The sequence below is a fragment of the Passer domesticus genome, chromosome 11, assembly GCF_036417665.1.
Source record: "Passer domesticus isolate bPasDom1 chromosome 11, bPasDom1.hap1, whole genome shotgun sequence".
NCBI classification, from domain to species: Eukaryota; Metazoa; Chordata; class Aves; order Passeriformes; family Passeridae; genus Passer; species Passer domesticus.
In genome coordinates, this window is record NC_087484.1 from 21803104 (window position 1) to 21826753 (window position 23650).

At 58.5% G+C, this 23650-nt stretch overlaps 1 protein-coding gene across 28 annotated transcripts in view; it reads left to right on the forward strand.

The window, feature by feature from the left end:
* KIF1A (kinesin family member 1A) overlaps positions 1–23650 on the forward strand; it is a 41351-nt gene that overhangs the window by 7900 nt on the left and 9801 nt on the right. For 5 of the 28 annotated variants that reach the window (XM_064435746.1, XM_064435748.1, XM_064435750.1 and 2 more), the window contains exons 3-38: positions 1539–1615; positions 1715–1894; positions 2350–2415; positions 2519–2697; positions 3053–3164; positions 3530–3607; positions 3898–3963; positions 4317–4334; positions 4676–4751; positions 4858–4936; positions 5556–5698; positions 6075–6101; positions 7394–7602; positions 8399–8478; positions 8798–8873; positions 10855–10934; positions 11186–11292; positions 11848–11931; positions 12037–12217; positions 12299–12371; positions 12619–12712; positions 12824–12972; positions 13128–13306; positions 13394–13531; positions 14330–14593; positions 18072–18190; positions 18272–18357; positions 18635–18773; positions 19394–19559; positions 19900–19990; positions 20311–20429; positions 20569–20624; positions 21245–21353; positions 21454–21520; positions 21610–21694; positions 22007–22112. In XM_064435746.1, coding sequence (XP_064291816.1) covers positions 1539–1615; positions 1715–1894; positions 2350–2415; positions 2519–2697; positions 3053–3164; positions 3530–3607; positions 3898–3963; positions 4317–4334; positions 4676–4751; positions 4858–4936; positions 5556–5698; positions 6075–6101; positions 7394–7602; positions 8399–8478; positions 8798–8873; positions 10855–10934; positions 11186–11292; positions 11848–11931; positions 12037–12217; positions 12299–12371; positions 12619–12712; positions 12824–12972; positions 13128–13306; positions 13394–13531; positions 14330–14593; positions 18072–18190; positions 18272–18357; positions 18635–18773; positions 19394–19559; positions 19900–19990; positions 20311–20429; positions 20569–20624; positions 21245–21353; positions 21454–21520; positions 21610–21694; positions 22007–22112 — 3958 coding nt within the window. The remainder of the gene's footprint in view (positions 1–1538; positions 1616–1714; positions 1895–2349; positions 2416–2518; positions 2698–3052; positions 3165–3529; positions 3608–3897; positions 3964–4316; positions 4335–4675; positions 4752–4857; positions 4937–5555; positions 5699–6074; positions 6102–7393; positions 7603–8398; positions 8479–8797; positions 8874–10854; positions 10935–11185; positions 11293–11847; positions 11932–12036; positions 12218–12298; positions 12372–12618; positions 12713–12823; positions 12973–13127; positions 13307–13393; positions 13532–14329; positions 14594–18071; positions 18191–18271; positions 18358–18634; positions 18774–19393; positions 19560–19899; positions 19991–20310; positions 20430–20568; positions 20625–21244; positions 21354–21453; positions 21521–21609; positions 21695–22006; positions 22113–23650) is intronic. The other 23 variants (XM_064435760.1, XM_064435761.1, XM_064435762.1 and 20 more) reach the window with 9 other exon arrangements.

Below are 23650 nucleotides of genomic sequence, written 5' to 3' on the forward strand. Positions count from 1 at the left end.
TTTGCTCCTGTTCTCCTGGTCAGTGCCACCTCTGCAGGGCAGAGCCAGATCTGGTGACCAGATGGAGCTGCCAGAGGTGCTCCATCCCACTTCTTGTGGGATGGAGCATCTCTGCTCCTGCTTCTCCTCACAATTCCCTCAGCACAACCTCAGGCATTGGCAGGGGTCAGGAGCAGGCAGCCACCACGGCTGCCCACAAAGGCCTGCTCCTCCAGGGCCTCCACATCCCTGTCTGCTGCTGCAGGACTGCCAGTTGTCTCTTCCCAGCCCTTTCTCCTGGGAATCAGCCTGCCTGGAATGCAGCAGGTGTCCAGAGCAGTGCAGTCAGGCTGCCTGCAGCAGGCAGGGAGCCCGTGCCAGCCCCTTGGTGCCGGAGCTGGGCTTCTGTCCATGCCAAGGAGCATCTCAGGAGCTCCATGCTGTGGTTTTGTGGCCAGGGCTGGACTCTGACCCCGCTTGCCACCCTTCCCCAGTCTGCCTCGCTGCTGGGCTGGGTTGTGCTCAGGTCAGAAGTGGTGCACCCTCCCGTGGGAGTAGAAAGCATCTCCACGGTGGTGTTGGAGGAGGGATTCAGAGCAGAAAGCTTCTGTGTGTAACACCCACACGTGGCCATCAGAGAGCACGGCAGAGAGCTGCACCGTGCCTGGGGCTGCCCAGGAGGGCCCAGCTGGAATCAGGAGTGGGTTTGAGCCCTGGCTGGCTGAAGGGCAGGGCAGGCTGGGATGGAGAAAGCTCAGGGCTTATGGCTTCTGCATCCTTGGTGGTGGCAGGGGGCAGCTGGGGCAGTGGGCACGGGAGCTGTGCTGTGCAGGCCTCAATGTCACTTCATTGTCACCTAACATGGCTGGTGGCTGCACTCGTGATTGCCCGCTGCTTTGGGTTCCTTCTGATGCATCTGTTGTTCCAGAAAAAAACCACATGGTAAATGCTCTACAGGAGGAAAAAAAAAACCATGGCATGAGGAAGAGCAGTGATGCAGTCTCCAATTTCCATAGCAACGTCCTTTTCATCAGGGGATGACAAAAGCAGACTCTTGTTTCCGCTGTGCTGTGACACGAGGCATTCATCACCCTGCTGGGGCTGGGCACCTGCAGAGCCCACAGGGGCTCTAGGGGAGCCCTGGCAGGGCTGCAGCTGCTCCCACCCCACGGGTGCCAGCATGGGAGCTTTGGGCACGCTGCCCCAGCTGTGGGGAGAGGAGGCTGGGGCTGTCCTGTGCCATGCTGGGCTCCCATGGGCAGGTGCCACGGCAGGAAGGAACCTGAGGGAAGGAGCCATGACCCCCTCGCTGTGTCCAGCAGGAGGTTTGGGCAAGGCTCTGCTGTTCCCTGGGCTCTGCTGGCCATGGCACCACCTCCTCTGCTTTCACAGGTGGGGTCTGGGGATGCAGAGCTGGGAGATTCCCAGTCCAGCTTCCAGGGCTGTTTTGGGCTGAAACCCATCACCCTTCATCCCTCCCACATGGAGAGGGAGAGGGGGCTGGGGCAGGGGTACCATGGGTGGCTGGTGGCCTCACGTTCCCATCTGTTTGTCCCTAGCTATCCTGAACCCAAAACAGCCCAAAGAGACACCAAAAAGCTTCAGCTTTGACTATTCCTACTGGTCCCACACTACGGTAAGCACTGGGAGGCCTGAGCCCACCTCGAAGGCTGGGCTGGGGAGAGGCACGAGGGCCTCCTTGCCAAATTTCTCCGTGTCCCCCTCCTCTGTGCAGCCTGCAGACATCAACTATGCATCCCAGAAGCAAGTGTACCGGGACATTGGCGAGGAGATGCTGCAGCATGCCTTTGAAGGCTACAACGTGTGCATCTTCGCCTACGGGCAGACAGGAGCTGGCAAATCCTACACCATGATGGGCAAGCAGGAGAAGGACCAGCAAGGCATCATCCCACAGGTGTGCCTGGGGAAAACTGCCTGTCCCTCTCATCCCAAAGGAAAAGCAGAGCTGAGAGGAAGGAGGGCAGCAGGGTGGGAGTGATATTGCCAGGGTCTAATATCGTACTGCTGGGACGGTGAGCTGGCATGGCTCCACCAGGAGGGGGTCAGGGAGGGTCACCCAGGCTCTCCAAGGCTGGAAGGACTGTGGTCTGGCCACACAAGGCCAGTGGATGTGAGCAACAGTGGCCCAAGGGCTGAGCTGCTGACCAAGAGCTGCCGCGTGCTGGCCCTGCAGGGCACGGCGGGGCTCTGGGGATGCTGACTCTCCATGGGGGGCTCTGCCAGCTCCCCAGGAGCTGTTCCAGCACTCACTGGCTGCTTTTTGGGGTGAAAAGGTAGAAACCCCTGTGTCCTGGCAGGCCAGGCAGGAGCATTGTGCTGGGGGGGCTGAGCTCGCTCTTGTGTCCGCAGCTGTGCGAGGACCTCTTCTCCCGCATCAACGACACCACCAACGACAACATGTCCTATTCTGTGGAGGTAGGCCCCCCCCGCCTGCCCAGCCCCTTCTGGCCCCCCACCTGGCTCCACAGACCCCTCTTTGGGGCCATCCTGCGAGCTCTGCCCGTGCCCTCTGCTCTAGGTGAGCTACATGGAGATCTACTGTGAGCGCGTGAGGGACCTGCTGAACCCCAAGAACAAGGGGAACCTGCGGGTGAGGGAGCACCCCCTTATGGGTCCGTATGTTGAGGACCTTTCCAAGCTGGCTGTGACCTCCTACAATGACATCCAGGACCTTATGGACTCTGGAAACAAAGCCCGGTGAGTTGGAGAGGGAGGAGGTGGGCAGGGTTTGGGAAGCTTGCAGTCACTTCTAGAAGGTTCTGCTTCACTCCCTTACTTTGCCAGTGCAGCTGCTCTGCAAGTGGCAGTCCCCTCCTCACTGAGTGTTGGGTACCCTCACTTTCTCTCACCTCACTTTCCTCCTGCTTTCCAAGGGCACTGGAAACAGCAGGAAAAAGCCTGAACTTGTGCACATCTTCTCCCAGAGCCCTCTCTTGTCCACCAGACTTGCCTTCCCACTGTGTACCCTGTCCTGGCATGAGCCCTGGCCCTGTCACCAGCCACTCCAGTGTCCCTCAGAGTGTCACACCACCCTGTCCTTCTCTCCCTGCAGCACAGTGGCTGCTACCAACATGAATGAGACCAGCAGCCGCTCCCACGCCGTGTTCAACATCATCTTCACGCAGAAGCGGCACGACGCCGAGACAGACATCACCACTGAGAAGGTGAGAGCAGGGCCTGGAGGACTCGGGGGAGCCCTCATGGGTCCAGGAAGGACTTTGTGTTCTTTCATCAGCACTTGGGGCAAGGTGGGGCAGCCTGGTGGAGGATTGGAGCAGGAGGGAGATGAGTGCCAGGCACATTCTGGGCTCATGGTCCCTTGAGGGACTGGCCCCTGTGCAGGATATTTGGCAGCTGGTGCCCTTTATTCCTGCCTGCAAGGATATTTGCCCTGCTCCTGAGCAACTCCTGCAAGGATGGCCCCTCAGAGCCCACTGCTGCCCCAGAGCAGTGTCATCCTGCAAGGGCTGTTGGCTTCGAGCTGGGTTTGCTGTGCCCACAGGGCTGACAGCCTCCCCTCTGCCTGCAGGTCAGCAAAATCAGCTTGGTGGACCTGGCTGGGAGTGAGCGAGCTGATTCCACAGGTGCCAAGGGCACAAGGCTAAAGGTGAGAGCTGACCTGAGGTCCCCTTCTGCTGGTGGGACACCATGGCCTCCTCCCTCATGCCCAAAACATCTCCTGCCCTTGCCTGGTTCTTTGCCCACTGCCAAAATCCTTGATGGGACTGTGTTTGAAAGCTGCCCAGTGCCAGTTTCACCACAAGTCCCAGCTGGGGGGTGCTGGTTACCCAGGAAGACCAGCTGTTCTTTGCCCACACCATGCTGGATATTCCTCACTTTCTCCTGGGCTTTAAGTGGCTCTGAAATGGGGCCTGAGCATTTTCCTCTTCTAACCAGGAAGGAGCAAACATCAACAAGTCCTTGACCACTCTGGGGAAAGTCATCTCTGCCCTGGCAGAAATGGTAGGTAGCTGGAGAACAAACATTGGCACTGGGGGGAAATGGGCTCAGGCCAGCAGGGCTGGGCTCAGCTTTGAGGGATGGAGCATTCCAGCTCCATGGGATGGGCTCAGCTTTGAGGGATGGAGCATCCCAGCTCCATGGGATGGAGCATCCCAGCTGCATGGGATGGAGCATCCCAGCTCCAGGGGTGGGCAGACACACCCCAAGCTGTCCCTGCAGCTGGGACAAGCTGGGCTGGTGGAGATGCCATCTGCACGGGGAGCTGTGGCACTCTCTGCTTGAGGGCCAGGGATCTGTGGTGGGTGCCAAGGAAAAAAGCAGCTCCCTAAACAGTCTCTCCATTTCCTTTGCAGGACTCAGGGCCCAACAAGGTGGGTGCCCAGGTTTGATGGGGAGGGGGGCGTTGGTTTTGAGCACAGTGAGAGTGGGTTGCAGGGTGGTTTGGGAGTGAGACTGTGCCTGGACTCGAGCTGTTCTTCTCCTGGGGGCTGGCAGAATCTTCAGCCTCCTCCTCCTCCCTCTGGGGTCTCAGTAGCCAGCCTTAACAACCCTCCCAGCTCAGGGCATCTCACAGGCAGGACCTGTGGACCTGGGCAAAGATGCCCAAGGTTGCCATCCTGCTCCAAGTCCCCATCCTGGGGACCAGCTGTCACCTTCCCTTTGAGGAGAGCAGGCAGCTTGACAGCCCTTCCCTTTGCTGTCCATTCCCCAGAACAAGAAGAAGAAGAAGACAGATTTCATCCCGTACCGAGACTCGGTGCTGACCTGGCTGCTGCGGGAGAACCTGGGTGAGGACAGCGGGGGGTGTGGGCTGCCCAAGGGTGTGGCTGCCACCAGGGGTGACAGGGGACACCAGGACCAGCAGCTCCCTCACGGCTCTGTCTTACCGGGCAGGAGGCAACTCCAGAACTGCCATGGTGGCTGCTCTCAGTCCTGCTGACATCAACTACGATGAGACCCTCAGCACCCTCAGGTAGGAAGAAGTGCCCTTGTCCTCCCTGAAGTGAGCAAGAACAGGGGAGGCTGGCTGACCCCAGGCTCTGCCAGTGCTCTCCCCACCTCTGGGTGTCCCTGCCTGGGGGTGTGCTATGGGAACCTGCAACCCCAGACAAAAGGCCAAAGGGTTGCCACTGGGATTCTCCTTGCTGGAGGGGCTCTGCAACACTCTTGCTTGCCCAGAAGCTGGGGTTTTGCCCCTGTTCTTGTGCTGTTCAAGACCCTGCCCCTGATCTCAGTGTTGCTCAAGACCCTGCCCCTGTTCTCAGTGTTGCTCAAGACCCTGCCCCTGTTTTCAGTGTTGCTCAAGACCCTGCCCCTGATCTCAGTGTTTTTCAAGACCCTGTCCCTGTTTTCAGTGGTGTTCAAGACCCTGCCCCTGATCTCAGTGTTGCTCAAGACCCTGCCCCAGTTCTCAGTGGTGTTCAAGACCCTGCCCCTGATCTCAGTATTGCTCAAGACCCTGCCCCTGATCTCAGTGTTTTTCAAGACCCTGTCCCTGTTCTTGTGATGTTCAAGACCCTGCCCCAGTTCTCAGTGCTGCTCAAGACCCTGCCCCAGTTCTCAGTGTTGCTCAAGACCCTGCCCTTCCCCAGGTATGCCGACCGTGCCAAGCAGATCCGCTGCAATGCTGTCATCAATGAGGACCCCAACAACAAGCTCATCCGGGAGCTGAAGGACGAGGTGGCACGCCTGCGTGACCTTCTCTACGCCCAGGGCCTCGGGGACATCATTGACAGTAGGTACCACGGGTGCTCTCTGGCAGCCCTGGGCTGGGGTCCTGCCAGCCTGCAGGGCCCCACAGCCTCCCTGCACCCTGCTGCCCTGCCCCAGTGCAGCACAGTGCTGCCTCTGGTGAGCCCCTGCCCGCATGGTCACGGCCCCCAACCCCTCCTGTCGCAGGGGGAGCTGCTTTCTGCCCGGCAAACCTGCCCTCCCACCCACATCTGCAGCATCCAGCACCCAGCAGAGGTGCCAGGAAGGTGTTACTGGGACTGCACATGCCCATGGGCTCCCCTCCCTGTGCTGTCTGATATCCTATCATCTGAGATGAACCCCCCTTGTTCTGTTCTCTCTGTCTTACCCCCGCTCCCTGCCCTCTCTTTCTCTCTTAGCCCATCCTGCTGCGGGAGGATCCAAATGTGTGTATTCCCCATCACTGGTACTCTCTGTTGCTTTTTGGAGCTCTAGGCTGTGCCCAGGGGCACCCGTGCAGCATGGGGAGGGCTCCTGCAGCCAGCCCCTGCTATGGGCTGGCGTGTGCCTGCAGGCTGCCCATCCTCAGGGAGCTGGCACAGGGGATGGTGCCGGAGTCGTGGTCAGCACCTGGGCTTGGGTGGTGCTGAAGGGACCAGTGTCCTCCCCCCTGGCCATGCCAAGGGCCCAGGCCACACGGGGACTCCTCCTTCATGCTGTTGTGATGTTTCCTGCTGCTGCTGCTGCTGCTGCTTCTGCTGGTGTCTCACTGGGACTGGAGCCTGGCACGGCCCTCGGGTGGGGTGGAATGGTGCTGTCCTGATGAAGTGGTGGCCAGGAGGCTTTGGCCCCTGGATAAGCACTATGGCCCCGTCCCACCCTGGGTCAGGCAGTGCAGCCTGGCTCTGGCGAGCCTGCTGGGGAGACAGGGGGCTGGTTCAGGCCTCCTGGCTCAGCTTCCCTGGATGGGGGCTAATGGAGATGGGTGACTGGTCCTGCTGAGCTGTGCCCTGCCTGCCTCCTGCACACTGCTCTGAGAACCCGTAACTCCTCAGGGCTGCAGGAGCACCTCCCATACCTGGCTCCTGAGCCACCCCAGCTGACCCCTGGGGTGCAGCTGGCAAGCACCACAGCCTGTAGTCCTGGCTTCATTCCCTGGCTGCCTGGCCAAGGTGCTGCTCCAACAGGCCATGGGCTTCCTTTGAGCAGACCCTGGGAGGGAATCCTGCTGCTCCTCCTGTCCTGTTTACCTGACCCCTTCGTAGGGCAGAGGGCCACTCCCTCTCATCCCCTTCCCTCCTCATTCTCTGCTCCCAGATCTGGCTAATCTGGGGCATCTGGGCAGGGAAAACCACACAGGCTCTGTGAGATGCAGAGGATGACAAGAGGCAGGGGCACATACCTGGGGAGGACATTTGATCCCAGACCTGATGGATGCAGGACCTGAGGTTGCAAAAAAGTGTCCCTGGGAGCCCAGGATGGCTGCTTCCAGCATCTGCTTCACCAAACAGCCCTGTTCTCTGAGGGGCTGCCTGGGCTGGGGAAGAGAGTGCCTGCCCTTGCCCTGTTGCTGTCTGTGCTGCTCTGCTGTTGCCTGTGCCTTTTCCTGTAATCCTGGCTTTTTTCTCGACGCACCGGCCACTCTTTTTTTTTTCCCAACAGCTTTTCTTGTCTCTGTCTCTCTCTGTCATCCTGTCTGTGTGTCTTTCCCCGGCCCACCCTCCTTCCGCGCCCGTAGATGTGTCCGACTTTGAGAACAATAATGATGCTCGAGGGGCAGAGCTGAGTCAGCGCCATGACAATCTCTCCACAGTGACCAATGCCATCGCTGGGATCAGCCCTTCTTCCTCCCTCTCTGCCTTGTCCAGCCGTGCTGCCTCTGTGGCCAGCCTCCACGAGCGCATCATGTTTGCTCCAGGCAGCGAAGAGGCAATTGAAAGGCTCAAGGTAAGAGGCTGGTGCTTTCCCCCTTTTCCCCTTTTCCCCTTTTCCTCTTTTCCCCTTTTCCCCTTTTCCCCTTCCTTTCTCCCCTTCCCTTTTCCCTTCCCTTTTCCCTTCCCTTTTCCCTTCCCTTCCCTTCCCTTCCCTTCCCTTCCCTTCCCTTCCCTTCCCTTCCCTTCCCTTCCCTTCCCTTCCCTTCCCTTCCCTTCCCTTCCCTTCCCTTCCCTTCCCTTCCCTTCCCTTCCCTTCCCTTCCCTTCCCTTCCCTTCCCTTCCCTTCCCTTCCCTTCCCTTCCCTTCCCTTCCCTTCCCTTCCCTTCCCTTCCCTTTTTTCCCCTTCCCTCTCTCCCTGTCCCCTCAATGCCCTGCAGCTTGCAGAGGGGGCTCGGTGCTTTCTGGGACCCCATGAAGGCTGATCCTCATGGGAAGCAATACTCGGATGTGCTCTTGCAGAGTGGGCAGACTTAGAGCTCACCCACACTGAGGGTCTGGGTGTTGTAGGGTTTTCCTGGTGCTGCCTTGCAGGGGATGGCTGCCTTGGACCTGTGGGACAGGTGCTTGGGCTTGGGATGGGCACTCCTGTCATGGGCAGAGTGCTCCTGGTGCAGCCTGGCAGTGAGGGCATGGAGAGGCTGGTCTTTGTGCCTCACTCTTTGAAGCTGGGACTGATGGAAAGATGGGGTGAAATGCTGCTGCAGCTTGTGTAAACAGGCCTGAAACTGGGATGGGTGTCCACGCTGGGCAGAGCGGCCAGGCGTGCTGCCCAGGATGGAGTTACTGACCCCCTGGAACCCCCCCGGCAGGAAACAGAGAAGATCATTGCAGAGCTGAACGAGACGTGGGAGGAGAAGCTGCGCAGGACAGAAGCGATACGGATGGAGAGGTGGGTGGGCTGGGGGACTGGGGCAGCATGGCATGGCACACGGGCATTCCTTGGACATTTTCTCGGAGCAGTTGAGTTCCTGGGGCAGCCAAACAGTTTGGATGTCCAGCCAGACCCTGGGTTGCCCCTGAGGACCCCAGTGCCCACCATGTCAGCCTGCACAGAGGTGGGCTGCTCTGAAAAACCCACCTGAATTGTGATGAGAGCTGTGGCAAGCCCTGCATTGCAATCCGTGGGACAAACCAAGGGCTTCCATCCTGGTGCTGGCCCCAGGGGTGCATGGAGTTCTGACAGGCACTTCTTTCTCTTGCTCCTTCAGAGAAGCGTTGCTGGCCGAAATGGGGGTGGCCATGAGGGAGGATGGAGGCACCTTGGGTGTATTTTCTCCTAAAAAGGTAGGATCATCTTATTCTCTTCTTCCTGGGCACTGATCCACTCTGTCACAGCTGGCCAGTCCCATGTGCTTCACTAGCCTTTTCTTGGCTCTGAAACCCATGGGGGAAATCCCAGCATTGTGCCTGCTGGGTACAAACATGAGTACAAATACATGGGTAAATGTCCACCCCCCACTGCTGGCATGCTGTCCCCCTTCATGAGGGGATTTGCTGATGACCACTCTCTTGAACTTCAGTGTTAACTTATAAAAATGTATACTTTCAGTTATTTAAAATTGCTGCCCCTGAAGCCAGCAAGTCCTTGCTAAGAAATGTGGGTGGGTGAATATTCCATCTCTTTATTGCTCGTAACATTTGGCTTCGCCAAGCCTCTTAAGTGTGTGTGTCCCCAGCTCAGGGGGTGATAAAGACTTCACAGCCTTCCCCTGACGTGGCCCAGTTGACTTTTAGGATAAACTTGTGCACTGTTGTCTTTGTTTCTTGTCCCAGCTGCTGCCAGTTAGGACCCCAGACCTTTGGGTAGGAAGCGTGGGGGTTCATTCCCCAAAGCAGGTTGGTCTTGGAGGTGGGGCATTGCTGTGGTGGTCTTGGTGCCTCCTTGCTCTTCAGCTGTCTGGCAGGTGGAAACTCTTCTGACTTCTCCAGTGGCTGGTGAGGAAAGTTAGGGTTGATAGTGTGCAAACTCCATTTTGTTATGGGCACTGCACTTTGCTGTGCTTCTGTGTGCCATGGCTACAGCTCCAGGAGCTCAGTGGAAGGTCACCACCAGCTTTACAAATCTGGACAAAAACTGCAAGTGAAGGAGGTCTCAAGCCCCCAGGGCTGTATGTCTGTCCAGTGGGGCCAGAGGTTAAATGTTACAGCCAACTTCTGCCAGCCACCATGGAGAAGAGCCCACCTTCCCCTCAACTTCCATCTCTGCTGCCCTGTTTGCAGTGAGTTTCTGCTGCCAGCCAAGGCTTGTGGCACCATGGTGAGGGCCCCTCTGCATGCTGGGTCTCAGCAGGCTGGTAAGGTGTTCCTTACAGCCACTATTCTGTCTGGTAAACTCACAACTTCTCCCACTGATACTCCTGGGGCTGCCCTGTTCCCTGAAGGTGTAATCCCAGCAGCTAAGCTGGCTCTGGCCAGGGAGGCCTGTGGCTGGGGGAGAAATTTTCCTCCTGTCGAGAACAAAGTGGTTTGTGACCCAGAGCAGGAAAGGGCTGTGAGGGACTGTTAGGAAGAAAACCAGAAAGTGAAATTCAGCCTGCAGGTAGGGCTTCAGGTCTGCACTGCTTTTGGATGAACCTCTGGGACCTGCTCTGCTTGGATGCATCATCTGATGTACAGTCAGTGGAGGAAAACGGGCACTTTTACTTCCTTTTTGACCTGGCAGAGGGCAGGGTTAGATTAGGTATTGGGAAGAAATTGTTCCCTAGGAGTGTAATTAGACCCTGGCATAGTTTGCTCAGAGAAGCATTCCTGGAATTGTTCAAGGCCAGGTTGGATGGGGTTTGGAGCAACCTGGTCTAATGGAAGATGTCCCAACCCATGGCAGGGGGTGAAACAGGGTGTTTTTATGTCCCTTCCAACCCACACCATTCCATGATATAATACACAGCACAAGTGAGAAGGGGCCTGCCCCAGGAGACTCTGAGCCATATCAGGGATTCCCCATGGGAAGGTTTTGGCTTTGTGCTGGGCCTGTTTGGAGCATGAATTTTCAAAGGTGGCCGGAGGAAGGGTAGATAGGGCTCAGCCCTGTGAGGAGGAAAGCAAGGAAGCTTGTGGAAGCAAGGATCCTCATGGCAGCCTCTCAGTTCTCTGCAGTCCCCTGGAAAAATACCAGTCTGGACGTGTCACCCTGAAGACACAGAGGGCAGGAGAGCCTGTGCAGGGGCAGCCTGCAGTGCTGCTGAGCTGGCACCTTCCTGCAGAGCACCCTCAGAGCCCGGGCAGGCAGGGCACTCAGGGATGGCTCCTCGTTTGTCTCTCCCAGACACCACACTTGGTCAACCTCAATGAGGATCCGCTCATGTCCGAGTGTCTGCTCTACTACATCAAGGATGGGATAACAAGGTGAGGGCCAGGTCCCAGGGAGAGGTGGGAGCATTGTCCATGTCTCAGTGGCTGACTTCCCCAGGCGGGCAGGGGGGTAACAGCTGTCCCCAGGCTGGGCACTGTTCCCAGGGCACCCCCAAAGTGCAAATCCCCAAGATTCTGGTCTTGCAGTGCACCAAGGGTTGCTCCTGTCAGCTCCAAGGATGGGGCTGGGGGGAGACTCAGCAGGAGCTGCTTTGAGGGAGGATTGAGCTGGATTTGCCCTGCAGGGTTGGCCGGGAAGATGCTGAGAAGAGGCAGGACATCGTTCTCAGCGGGCACTTCATTAAAGAGGAGCACTGCCTGTTCCGCAGCGACACCAAATCTGGTGGTGAAGGTACTGCTTGTCTGGAGGGGCTTCACTGCCCTGGGGACCCATCCCTCTGCATTTCCTCAGCCCCTGTCCTCAGATGAACTTCCTGCCCTCCTCAAACTAGCTGGGGTTTACTGTGTGGCTACTCCATGCTTCCAGACGAGCTACATCCCTCATGGCTGGGAGGGGAGCTCACACAAGGCATGTGGGAAGGAAGTAAGGTGAGGAAGGAGATCAGGGCAGGATGGCTGAGCAGACTGCAGATGACTCCCCCTCTCAAGGTGTGGAGCAGAATTCACTCCCCAAAATGGCAGGAACCTGGGTGTGAAGGGGCTCTGGCAGATGAGCCTGGGGAGGTTCTGTTCTCCTCCCACATGCAGTCTTCAGCTGCCCTTATTCCTTGGGACTGCTCTGATTAACATCAGGTTGGCTGAGTCCTGTTAGCTTCCCACGGGGTGGGTGCTGCCGGTGGGTACCACCACCAGGCTGGTGGCGGCTGGGGCGGCTCTCCCTTCCTGAGCAGGACATGCAGGATTCATCCTTCTGCTTCCCCCTCTCCCCTTCCTGCCATCTCCACAGTGATAGTGACCCTGGAGCCCTGTGAAGGCGCTGACACCTACGTGAATGGCAAAAAGGTGACGGAGCCCAGCGTCCTGCGCTCAGGTGGGTCCCGGGGCTGGCACGCCAGACCCGCCTTCCTCCCTGCCCCGGGGCCCTGCACTTGTCCCACGTTGAACCCACACTTCTCCCCCGTGCACGTGGCTGCAGGAAACCGCATCATCATGGGCAAGAGCCACGTCTTCCGCTTCAACCACCCCGAGCAGGCTCGGCAGGAGCGCGAGCGGACGCCGTGCGCCGAGACCCCCGCCGAGCCCGTGGACTGGGCCTTTGCCCAGAGAGAGCTGCTGGAGAAGCAAGGCATCGACATGAAGCAGGAGATGGAGCAGCGGTGAGAGCACGGCCTGAGGTGCTGGGCAGTTGGGTGTTCACTGCCAGCTTGGTCATCCTCTCCTTCCCCATTTCCACCCAGTCTCCAGGAGCTGGAGGACCAGTACCGGAGAGAGCGGGAAGAGGCAAATTACCTTCTGGAACAGCAGAGACTGGTAGGTGGCTGGGACATGGCTCCTTCTCAGGCTGCCCAGGCATGACTGAAATCCTGGCAGATGTTTGTGTGGGGTGGGTCTGTGTTCTAAAAATAAGGGCAAAGTGTTGTTGCTGGAGTTGTCGCCACGAGCACTGATCCAGAGGAGGGAGGAGGCTGTGTTCCTGCAGGGAAGAGGAGTGCCATGTGGCAGCATGGGGGAAAGTCACACCAGTGGGTTGCATCACCTCTTTTCCTGTTTCCCCCAGGACTATGAGAGCAAACTGGAGGCACTGCAGAAGCAGATGGATTCTAGGTATTACCCTGAGGCAAATGAGGAGGAGGAAGAACCTGAGGATGAAGGTGAGGGCTGGGAGCCACCAGGAGGTTTTAATGCTTTCAGTGGGAGCATGAGGAGTGAACTGTGGGTGGATGTCCTGCTGGTGGGGTGACTGTCCCTCCATGTCCCCACAGTGCAGTGGACCGAGCGGGAATTCGAGCTCGCCCTCTGGGCCTTTAGGAAGTGGAAGTGGTACCAGTTCACCTCCCTCCGTGACCTGCTCTGGGGCAACGCTATCTTCCTCAAGGAAGCCAATGCCATCAGCGTGGAGCTGAAAAAGAAGGTGGGTGCCTGGGCTCCTTCCTGGCTGGCTGCAGCACCCACAGCAGGGGCCACGGGAACAGGCAGCCAGGAGGAGCTGAGGAGAGGTCTCCAGAGGCAGCACATGGAGCCTCCTGCCCTCCCGGGTGTCTCAGCAGCCCCTCTGCCCCTCCCCAGGTCCAGTTCCAGTTTGTGCTCCTCACGGACACGCTGTACTCGCCTCTCCCTCCCGACCTGCTGCCTCCCGATGCTGCCAAGGACCGGGAGAAGCGGCCGTTCCCGCGCACCATCGTGGCTGTGGAGGTGCAGGACCAGAAGAACGGGGCAACGCATTACTGGACCCTGGAGAAGCTGAGGTGGGTGACAGATGGCTGTGCCAGGAGGGTCGGGGTGCCCACAGCCCTGTGTCTCGCCTCCACCATGGGCATCCCCTCTGGCTGCAGGCAGCGCCTGGACCTGATGCGCGAGATGTACGACCGAGCAGCAGAGGTGCCTTCCAGCGTCATCGAGGACTGTGACAATGTGGTGACTGGCGGAGACCCTTTCTACGACCGCTTTCCCTGGTTCAGGCTGGTGGGCAGGTGAGCGCTTTGGCTCCTTCCAAGCGTGGCTGGGACCCACAGGAGGTCCTGCAGGAGGACACGCCGCCAGCGCTGCCCGTGCAGGACGCTCACCCCGCGTGCGACGGCTCCGGCGCGATGGCTCTCCTCCTGTCTGCTGCCAGCACCCCGAGGGGCACACGGGCTGCTGGCAAGGCTCCTGCTGCCTGCCTGACCCAGTGCTGAGAGCCACGGGGTGTGCAGGGCCCGTGGCCGTCCAGCAGGCAGGCAGCCTGTGCCGTGGTGGCCGGCACGCGGTGGGCATGTGTCCCTGTGCACGCGCTGGTGTCTGAGCGTCTGTCTGTGCCGTGTGTGCCGCGTGGCTCCGAGCGCTTCCTGCACACCGGATGGAAGGGGGCCGTGCCAGCAGGATGGGCCACCCTGGAGAAGGCTGGGGCAGGGCAGGGGGAGCAGGGGGCTGAGCTGCGTGGCCTGGAGGCGTTCCCCCGTGCTGTGGCACAAGGAGGGATGCTCTCCAGCAGCAGGGAGAGTGGCGAGCCTTTGTGCCACCTGCTCTGTCCCTGCGTCCCCTGCAAACCCAGCAAAGAGTGTCCCCAGCATTCACACTGGTTCCGTGGGTTGCTCTTTTGTCTGGCTGTTGGTGGCTTTAGAGATGCGCCAGATGGGCAGGTCTTTGTTCCCAATGTCCCTTGATTGAAGCAGACAAAAAACCCACCCCAAAACCTAACCAAGAAAAAAACAAAAAAAGCAAAATTCCTATTCTTTCTGTTTGGAACAGCTGGTGTTAACATGTCTTCTATCTTGTTGTACTAACCTTAGTTCAGATATCTCTGGCTGCAACAGCTCTCCTCTTTTCAACACATGCATGAGCGAGCGCATGGCTGATCTCACCCCCTCCCCTACCTTCTCGAACCCCGACTCCGACATCACCGAGCCTGCTGACGAGCAGCACCAGGGGCAGGAGGAGGAGGAGGAGGAGGAGGAGGAGGAGGACCTGGAGGAAGACATCTTTCCGGAGTGCCCGCTGTGTGATGGCCGGGATCCATTTTACGACCGCTTCCCCCTGTTCAGTTTAGTAGGAAGGTTGGTGAGGTTTTAGGAGAGCATGCCGGGAAGGACCTAGCTCTTTCGCATGAGGGAACTGCTTTTGGACAAGACTCCCACCTCCGGGGCATCCCGGAGGTGCAGGCTGGGCTGGGACTGCCGCCGAGCCCGGGCGCCTGGTGGGGTGGTGAGGTCCCCACTGAGGTAGGGCAGTGAGAAGCATGGTAGGGGAATGGGATGGCAGGGGAAGGGAGATGGTGCCTTCCTTTATGTGGGCACCTTTTTGGGAGAGCCCCTGAAAAGGAGAGCTCTGCTGTGTCTCCAACACCAAAGGAACCAGGGGAGCCACCTGGGGGGCTGGGTCCTGGGCATTTCTGTCCCAGGAAGGAGCACCTCCCACCCAGCTTGGGATGACCCCGTGGTGCCACTGGCTGGGGCACACAGGCACTTCAAAACCCTGTGTGCCTCTGGCACTGCACTGGCCAGGGTGAGCCCCTGAATCTGGAGGCTTGGATGTCCCCAAGTGGTTGTGGGGGATGAAGCTGAGGGGGGTGAGTGGAGAGCTGGGGGCAGAACAGAGTGCCAAGAGCAGTGGTTGCTCTTCCAGCTCCAGCCAGTGCTTGGCTTGGGGCCATACCTGCCAGCTTGGCATAGGAGATGCCCAGTGAAGTTGTGGGGACCTGGGTGTAGGCTCCAGCTCCTCTTTAGCTGGAGCCAAGGACAAGCACCTTTGATTTCTCATACCTCTTGGCTGGAGACCCCCTTGGGCTCCATCAGTCTTGGCCTGGAGAAGCCCACCACTGCCCCCAACCTGGCTGTGCCACCAAACCTGGAGCCATCTGCCCATCCCTAGAATGGTATGAGGAGCTGCCAGCTTCCTCTGGGGTTTTCCCAAGGGGGTGAGCACCAGGAGCTGTTCTGAGAGCCTTTGCCTCAGGCAGGGGCTCCCTGACCAGGGTGAGAGCTGGGGCTCCTCTTCCTCAGTGTGCCAGAGCCAGCGTGGTGGGAAGGAGGGACCGAAGCAGGCAGAGAGGGTGGAGGTGGGGTAAGAGTCCTGCAGCCTCAGACCGAAAGAGCTGGGTTCTTCCCCTTTTATTTTATTTTTTCCTTTTTCCTCATTTAAAAGAAAAAAAAAAAAAAACATATCAAAACAACCCCAAAACTCTCAAGGGCACCTCAAAAAACCAAATAAGGCCCTGTGGCAGCGGCCCCACTCCATGCCGGGGGCGTGTTCCCCAGAGCTTGGTGCCTCCTGACTTCTTTTGAGTCTGCCCTGGGTTTGGCTCCCCGCGCAGCAGCTCCGCCGGCCACATTTCTTGTGAAGTGTGCTTGGATTGGTTTATGATTGGATCCTCGTCTTTGATTTATTTTCTTTCTTTCTTTCTTTCTTTCTTTCTTTCTTTCTTTCTTTCTTTCTTTCTTTCTTTCTTTCTTTCTTTCTTTCTTCTTTCTTTCTCTCTCTCTTTCCCTCTTTCTCATTTTCTCTCTCTCTTTTTTCTCTCTCTCTCTTTTTTCTCTTTTTTCTATATTTCTCTTTCTTTCTCTTTCTCCCTCTCTCCCTCTCTTTCTCCCCTTTCTGTCTCTCTCCTTGTCTCTCTTCTCTCTTCTCTCTTCTCTCTCTCTTTTTCTCTGTCTTTCTCTCTCTCTCTTCTTCTCTTTTAAATTTTTTTTTAAATTTTGGTTATTTTAAGGGTTTTTTATTCTTTTTTTTTAGCTGCTGGCTCTATCTCTTCAAAGCTTTAGCAAAAATTGGGGTCCTTTCACTTTTATCTTCCTTTGGAAAGGCTTTTCTTTGATCTGAGCATGCCATCTTTGCACCTCACCAATCTTGTGGTTAGTGTCCCTACCCTCCTTCCTCTAGTGACACACTTGTCCCCCTCCTCCCTGCCTGCCCCACCTCCTTCCCACTCCTCCCTGCCCTCTCCACTCCAGCTGCCCTGTGATTCCGGGTGGGTGGGTGCACACAGATCCCTGTGCTTCCGAGAGTTCCCTGTGGGCACGGGGCTCTGCCCCAGCCATGAGTCCTGCTGGGAACCCTGGCATGGTCTGAGCACCCGTTCCCAGTGGCATCTGAGAAGAGAGGCTGCCTTCTCTTTAGTTTTTAGTTGAGACAGGCCCATCAGGAGATGATGATTTGGCATCAGCTGCTTCCACAACTTGAGTCCTTTCGGATGCTTTGGGTGGAAGAACCTCGAGGAGCAGTTGAAGGTCCATGGGAGTCACCAGAGCAGGGGAATCTCCGGACCTGGGGGTCAGGGTGCAAGTGCAGGGCTGCAAGAGCCCCCTGGGCACTTTGGGGTGCCACTGAATATGAAGATTCCTGTGAGGCTGAGATGCCCTGAGCAGCACAGCAGCCGCCTGGAGATGCAACCCTCATGGGAGCCTCCCGAAGTAGAGATGTCCTGGCCAGCCCCCGGCACCATCCCACCCCACCCCACGTCAAGATGCCCGTGGGTGCCACAGGGAGAGGTGGCGGGCACCCCACGCCCCATCTTGCTGGAAGTGGAGCTGCTAGCTCACACCTTTTGGCAGGGAGCTCAGTGCCAAAGGTGACTTGTCACTGTGGAGGGTCAGCATGCCACCATGGCCAGAGCTGGATGACCATTGCAAGATGATGATGAGCTGGAGGGAGGCAGCAAGAGAACCCAAAATGCTTGAGAAGCAGAGAGCAGTGGCCTGACAGGAGGTGCTGACAGAGACATGGTGCAGCCATCGTGTTGGACTCCGGTGTGGCACCTCGCCGTGGCGGCGTCGGTGACCTGGATGCTGCAGAGGAGAGCAGGGAGGCTCAGACTTGCCAGGCGTGCTGTCCATCCCTGTGACCTGCTGGCAGGTGGCCCAGGACCCCGAAGCCATGTGTGTGAAGGGATGGGGAGGGGGGATGCACAACCTGATGCTGCCAGCCACACCAAGCAGCCTCCCTCCCAGTGGTGTCCAACACGGCGGGCAGAGCCAGGGCCATGAACCCCCAGCAGGCTCACCTCTGGAGGTCCAGGACCTTGTCCTCTAACCTCCTTCGCTCCTGACAGCCTCCATCTCCCTTGCCACCCTTCCTCCCCCCTGTCTTGCCCCTGTCCTCCCCGTGGTGACTCTGCAGCTGCCCCCCCAGTCATGTTGCAGCACCTCCTGCCCAAGTTCTCCAGCTCTGTACCACACAGAAGGTCCTCTCGCCCTACGGCTTCACGGTGGCACCAGCGCAGCCCTCTCCCCTCCTGCCTGCCATGGAGGTGACAGTCGGAGAGGTCTGCAGGTCTGGTGCGTTCTGTGGTGTTGTCCGTGGCGTGTGCCACCCTCCTGCCCACCCTCCTGCCCGCGGCACGCTGCCTGCCCGCTGCCCCAGCCCCTCCGCCTGGCCCTGGCTGCCTTCTCTTTAGTTTTGCTTTGCAGCGCTGCGGTCGCGCCCTGAGCAGTGACCTGGGATCCCGGCCACTGCCGGCCACGCCAGCCGTGCTGGGGACTCACGGGTGGGAGCAGTGACCGCTGTCCCCCTGTTGTGTGTCCCCCCCTTCTCTGGCAGGGCCTTTGTCTACCTGAGCAACCTCCTGTACCCCGTGCCCCTGGTGCACCGCGTGGCCATCGTCAGCGAGAAGGGCGAGGTGAAGGGCTTCCTGCGCGTGGCTGTCCAGGCCATCTCAGGTAGGAGGGAACCCCCCCTGCACCGTGTGCCCCTGGCACCCCCTGCACCCCCTGTGCTGGCTCACCCCGTCCCTCCTGCAGCGGATGAAGAAGCCCCTGACTATGGCTCTGGTGTGCGGCAGTCGGGGACGGCCAAGATCTCCTTTGACGACCAGCACTTTGAGAAGGTGAGGTGGGGCTGGCTCTTGGTGGATGCCCATGGACCTCAGATCCCTGCCTGCCACTTCAGTGCTTCCCCATGGGGACCCCCAAGCTCCTAGAGGTGGAGGGAAAGGAATGTGTTCTTGGGCCACCAAGCCTTGAGCATCTCACCCATATCCCAGGGGGCTGCCGTGGGGTGGGAGAGGAGAGCTGGAGGTGCCTGGCTGCTTGGGATGCTGGTGGTGGTGCAAGCAGGAGCAGCCTGGGGACCACCAGAACCCCTGAACTCCACTCGTGGCTCAGTTCCAGTCAGAGTCGTGCCCAGCTGTGGGGATGTCTCGCTCGGGGACCTCTCAGGAGGAGCTGCGCATCGTGGAGGGCCAGGGCCAGGTCAGCGACGTGGGTCCGTCCGCCGATGAAGTCAACAACAACACCTGTGCAGGTGAGGAGGGGTGACAGGCACCTTGGGAGTGGCTCCCTGCACCCAGCCTCTTGCACCTCCTGGCACTGACAGCCCACTGCTCCTGTGGGGGGCTGCTGGCAGGCAGAATCACAGAGGGAAAAGCCTTGGAGGTCATTGGGTTCAACCTGTGGCCTGACACCACCTTGTGAACCACCATGGCACTGAGTGCCACATCCAGGCTTTTCTTAAACACCTCCAGGGACAGTGACTGGCCCACCTCCCTGGGCAGCCCAATGCTCAGTCACCCTTGCTGTGAACAACTCATTCCTAATGTCCAACCTAAGCCTCCTCTGGTGCAGCTCAAGACTGTGTCCTCTTGTCCTGTCACTGGTTGCCTCGGAGAGGAGAACAACCCTTACCTGCCCACACCCTCCTTTCAGGGAGTTGCAGAGTGATGAGGTCTCCCCTCAGCCTCCTTTACTCCAGGCTAAACACCCCCAGCTCCCTCAGCCACTCCTCACAGGACTTGTGCTCCAGACCCTTCACCAGCCTTGTTGCCCTCCTCTGGACATGCTCCAGCATCTCACCATTGTTCCTAAATGTTCTTAACACTGAGGGGAAGACACCGTGCCTTGCTAAGGGCCTTCTTCTCCCTGCAGTGACCCCAGAGGATCTTCTGGACAGCCCAGAGAAGCCTGCAGCAGACGGGCCACTGGAGGTGGCTTTGGACCACCTGAAGCTGGGCAGCATCTTCACTTTCCGAGTGACAGTCCTGCAAGCCTCCAGCATCTCTGCAGAATACGCTGACATCTTCTGCCAGTTCAAGTGAGCCCCTAGTGCCTCCCAGGTCTGCTTCTTCCACCAACCTCCAGCCATCACCTGGGGGCTCGTGGTGAATTTGGGAAGTTTCCTTCACCCCTGAGCCCTTTGTGGATGGGGAGGCAGAACCAAGGGCTGTGAAATCTGCCCAAGCACTTGTTTAGTCACTGGCAAAAGGCAAGGAGAGGCTCCCATCAGCTTCAGGGAGTCCTGTGCCAGCCGAGGGTGTGGGCAGTAGCCCCAGGGGAAATAGGCTCTGTTGTGGTCCCTTGCTTTCATTCCCCTCCCTGCTCCAGCATGTCGCCATCCCTGAACAGCCCCTGAGCAACCTTCCTTCCCTCCACAGCTTCATCCATCGCCATGATGAGGCCTTTTCAACAGAACCCTTGAAGAACACAGGACGGGGGCCACCCCTGGGCTTCTACCACGTCCAGAATGTGCGTACCCCTCTGCACCACCCCTTTGCTCCTGCACCTGCTGGGGTCTCTGCAGGGCCATTGGCTGGATCCTCTCCCAGCCCCTCAGCTAAGCCAGGCTTAGATGGGGTGGACATACAGGAAAAACACCAAAAGCCACTGTCATACACCTGAAAAGGCTGGGATTTCACTGCAGTGGTCTTGGTGGAGAGAGGGAGGAGTGGGTGAGGGATGCAGGGGACAGACTTACACCCTTCCACATCCCAGATGCTGTTGCTGGCTCTATGCCCTTTCCCAGATAAACTGCCCTGTCAGTGGCTCAGCAGCTCTTTCTCTTCCAGATCGCTGTGGAGGTGACAAAATCTTTCATCGAGTACATCAAGAGCCAGCCAATTGTGTTCGAGGTGTTTGGCCATTACCAGCAGCACCCCTTCCCACCTCTCTGCAAGGATGTCCTGAGGTGGGCACATCTGGGCCACTCCCAGCCCCTGGCTGTGCGAGGGGCTGCCTGGGGACCCAGCGTGGTCCCAGCGGGGGCTGGCTGGGTTTGGGGGTCCCTGGCTTTGGGGATGCTATAACCAAGCTGGTTCTGTCTGCAGCCCACTGAGGCCATCCCGACGCCACTTCCCTCGTGTGATGCCACTGTCCAAACCAGGTAAGGAACCTGGCCCACCTGTGCCCACCCATAGTTCCCATGTTGGGTGGGTGTCCCCTTCCCCAGAGGGACCAGTTAGGACCCCAGAAGCACCACAAAATGTACTATTTTATTTATTTTTTATGGGCCATGGCACTCAAAAGCCCTAGACAGCCATTTCCACAATACTCAACAGATGGAAAGCCCCCATGTCACCTCCTGCAGAGCAGCAGGGAGGTTCCTTGCCATGGGTGGCTCAGGTGGCCCCCAGCCCCAATGTTCCATAGGGTGGCACAGCTGCTGAGGCCCAGTGTGGGGTTTGGCTGTACAGTAAAAACACCAGCACAGAGGGAGCCTCCCTCTGGTGTTCCCGAGCAGTGCCTGGAGCAGCACTGTGTGTTTTGGGATGTGTCAGTGCCCAGCCTGCAGGCACACTGGGGATGGGTGGGCTCAGTCTCTTGCTGACACTCCGTAATGGGAAAGGGAGAAAGCACTGCCAGTGACCAGCAAGGTCCCTGGCATGGGGCTCTTGTTGCTGCCCTGAGGTCCTTGCCTGCTCTGCCCTTCCCCTGCCATCGTATTCCTCATTCTGAGTTCCAGCAGCAGGCTCAGCCTCTCACCTGTCCTTTCTGACCCTGCAGTGCCTGCGACAAAGCTGAGCACCATGACCCGGCCCAGTGCTGGCCCCTGCCAGTGCAAGTATGACCTGATGGTCTTCTTTGAGATCTGTGAGCTGGAGGCCAATGGAGAGTAAGTCCTGCTGGGAGAGGCAATGAGGGATTTACCCAGTGCTCAGCACCTCTGGGCAGGCTGGCAGGATTCTGTTTCATGCTGCAATCCTCTCTTCCAGCTACATCCCTGCTGTTGTGGACCACCGTGGGGGCATGCCATGCCATGGGACATTCCTCCTTCATCAGGTACTCTCTGCCCAAGGTGCTGTCCTAGCTGACTGCTGCTGGGGCCTGTGTTAACTACTGTCCCTTCTCTCTGGCCTTGTGGGTCTCAGGGCATCCAGAGGAGAATCAGTGTCACCTTGGTGCATGAAACGGGCAGCCTCATCCGCTGGAAGGAAGTGCGGGAGCTGGTTGTGGGTAAGCCAAGCCAGCCCCCAGCCCACTGAGCTCCCAGACTGTTTCTTGCCCCCATTGCCATGTTCCCACATGGAGCTTTATGTGCTCCAGCATGCCTCCTGCCCTGCTATAGTAAAGCACTGGCTGCCTGGCAGGTGACACTGGGACGCTGTGGGCAGGACACCTCCTGTCCCAGGTCCAGGAGCTGGACCAGGATCTCTGGTGCTGAAAGGCCAGGGGGGGCTGCAGGCAGGCAATCTGCCCCTGCCTTCACGGGGACCCTCACAGGCCACCGCCTGTCACCTCAGAGGCAACGCTGTGCTGTGTTTGCAGGTCGAATCCGGAACACGCCAGAGGCAGACGAGTCACTCATCGACCCCAACATTCTGTCCCTGAACATCCTCTCCTCCGGCTACATCCACCCCTCCCAGGACGACCGGTGCGTGCTGCTTTTGTTCTTGCTCTCCCCCTGCTGTGGTGAGGGATGGAGGGGTTGGGGAGCAGCCCCCCTCTCCCCTGGAAGGCTCTTGGCCCTTCTGCTGACCCACGGCTGCCTTGAGGCAGGATGTTTCTGAAGCTGCATGGGGTCTTGGGGTACAGGGCTGCCAACCCCCTTCCTCCTCCTCCTCCTCCTCCTCCCCCCCGAGGCCTTGCTGTGCTGGGGAGGGCACTAAAGGGAGTTTGTGTGTGGGTCCTGCTCTCTGGTGCTGGCTGTGATGGGCTGGCACAGGGAGGCAGTTGGTGCTGGTGCCAGGAGGATGTCCCAGCTCCATGGCTAGAGGGGAGGGCGATTTGGCTATTTGTCCTGTGTCCCAGCAAAATTGCTGGAAAGCCTCTTGGCACTCATGGCAGATCCCTGTCTGTGTGGAAGTAATATAGGAAAGCCATTCCCACCCACTGTGGGTGACTCCCTATCCCAGGGGGCTGTCACAGAACCACAGAGCGGTTTGGGCTGAAAGGGACTTTAAAGATAAACACATTCCAAACCCCCTGGAGCAGGGGGCAGGGACACCTTCCACTAGACCAGGTTGCTTAAAGGCATCCCCACTGTAGGTTTGGCAGGGTGTGAAAGAAGCAGGACCAGAAGATTTGTTTTCTCCAAGATCTCCCTGTGTGAGTCCTGCAGTGGCAGGGGGAGTCATGGGAGTGGAGGGCAGAGCTCTCCTCTGCCCCAGTGGTGGAACTCAGGGGACTGGTGGGGGTCTCTGGTCAGAATGTGTGCCTGCAGGCAGCTGTGACAAGACAGGTATGGTCGTTGCCAGCACTGGGAACAGCAGGACTGGTCCTTGGCTGTGTGCATTGTGGTCACTGGTGTAGGAACATCCTGGCGAGGAATGGGAACCACTTTTCCCTTCAGCTGCTCTGTGATCACCACTGTCCCAGGGAGGCCTGTCCCAAGGCAGGGTGTTTTTGGGGCAATGATGGGGCTCTGGATAGGATTTGGTACCCAGACCATTCTCAGGGCAGCTCCTGGACCTGGCGGAGCAACTGGCACAAAGTATCTGAGCAGCAGAGGCAAGTCCTGGGGTCAGCACACGTGCAAGCATCGGACCAAGAGACTTGGTCACAGCCTTGGGGATACAGAAGGAGGCCGGATGGGGTGGTCAGACGAAGAGAGCCCAGCCCAATGGAGCAGTGGTGGTTTTTTTGCTGGGAGCTGGGTGGCACCTGCGGGCTCTTGGGGCTGTGCAGTTTTTTGTCAGCTCCTGATCTGTTGGATTGTCTGGTCCCAGATGCAGCCACATGGGATCTTCAGCATGCCTAAAGTAGCCTGGCAGGAGGGATGTGCCTCCTGCTCTGCCTTCCACCCCGTGAGTCCTGCAGGACAAGGGGACACGGCTCGGCCTGGGTGGATACTTGGGGTGTGGAGAGAAGTCTGGAGACTGGGGGCTCATTTGGAGGCACAGTGCTCATGTCATGTCTGTCCCATATCTACTCCATGGAGCCTGCCATGGTGAGGCAGGGGGAGGAGGGGGT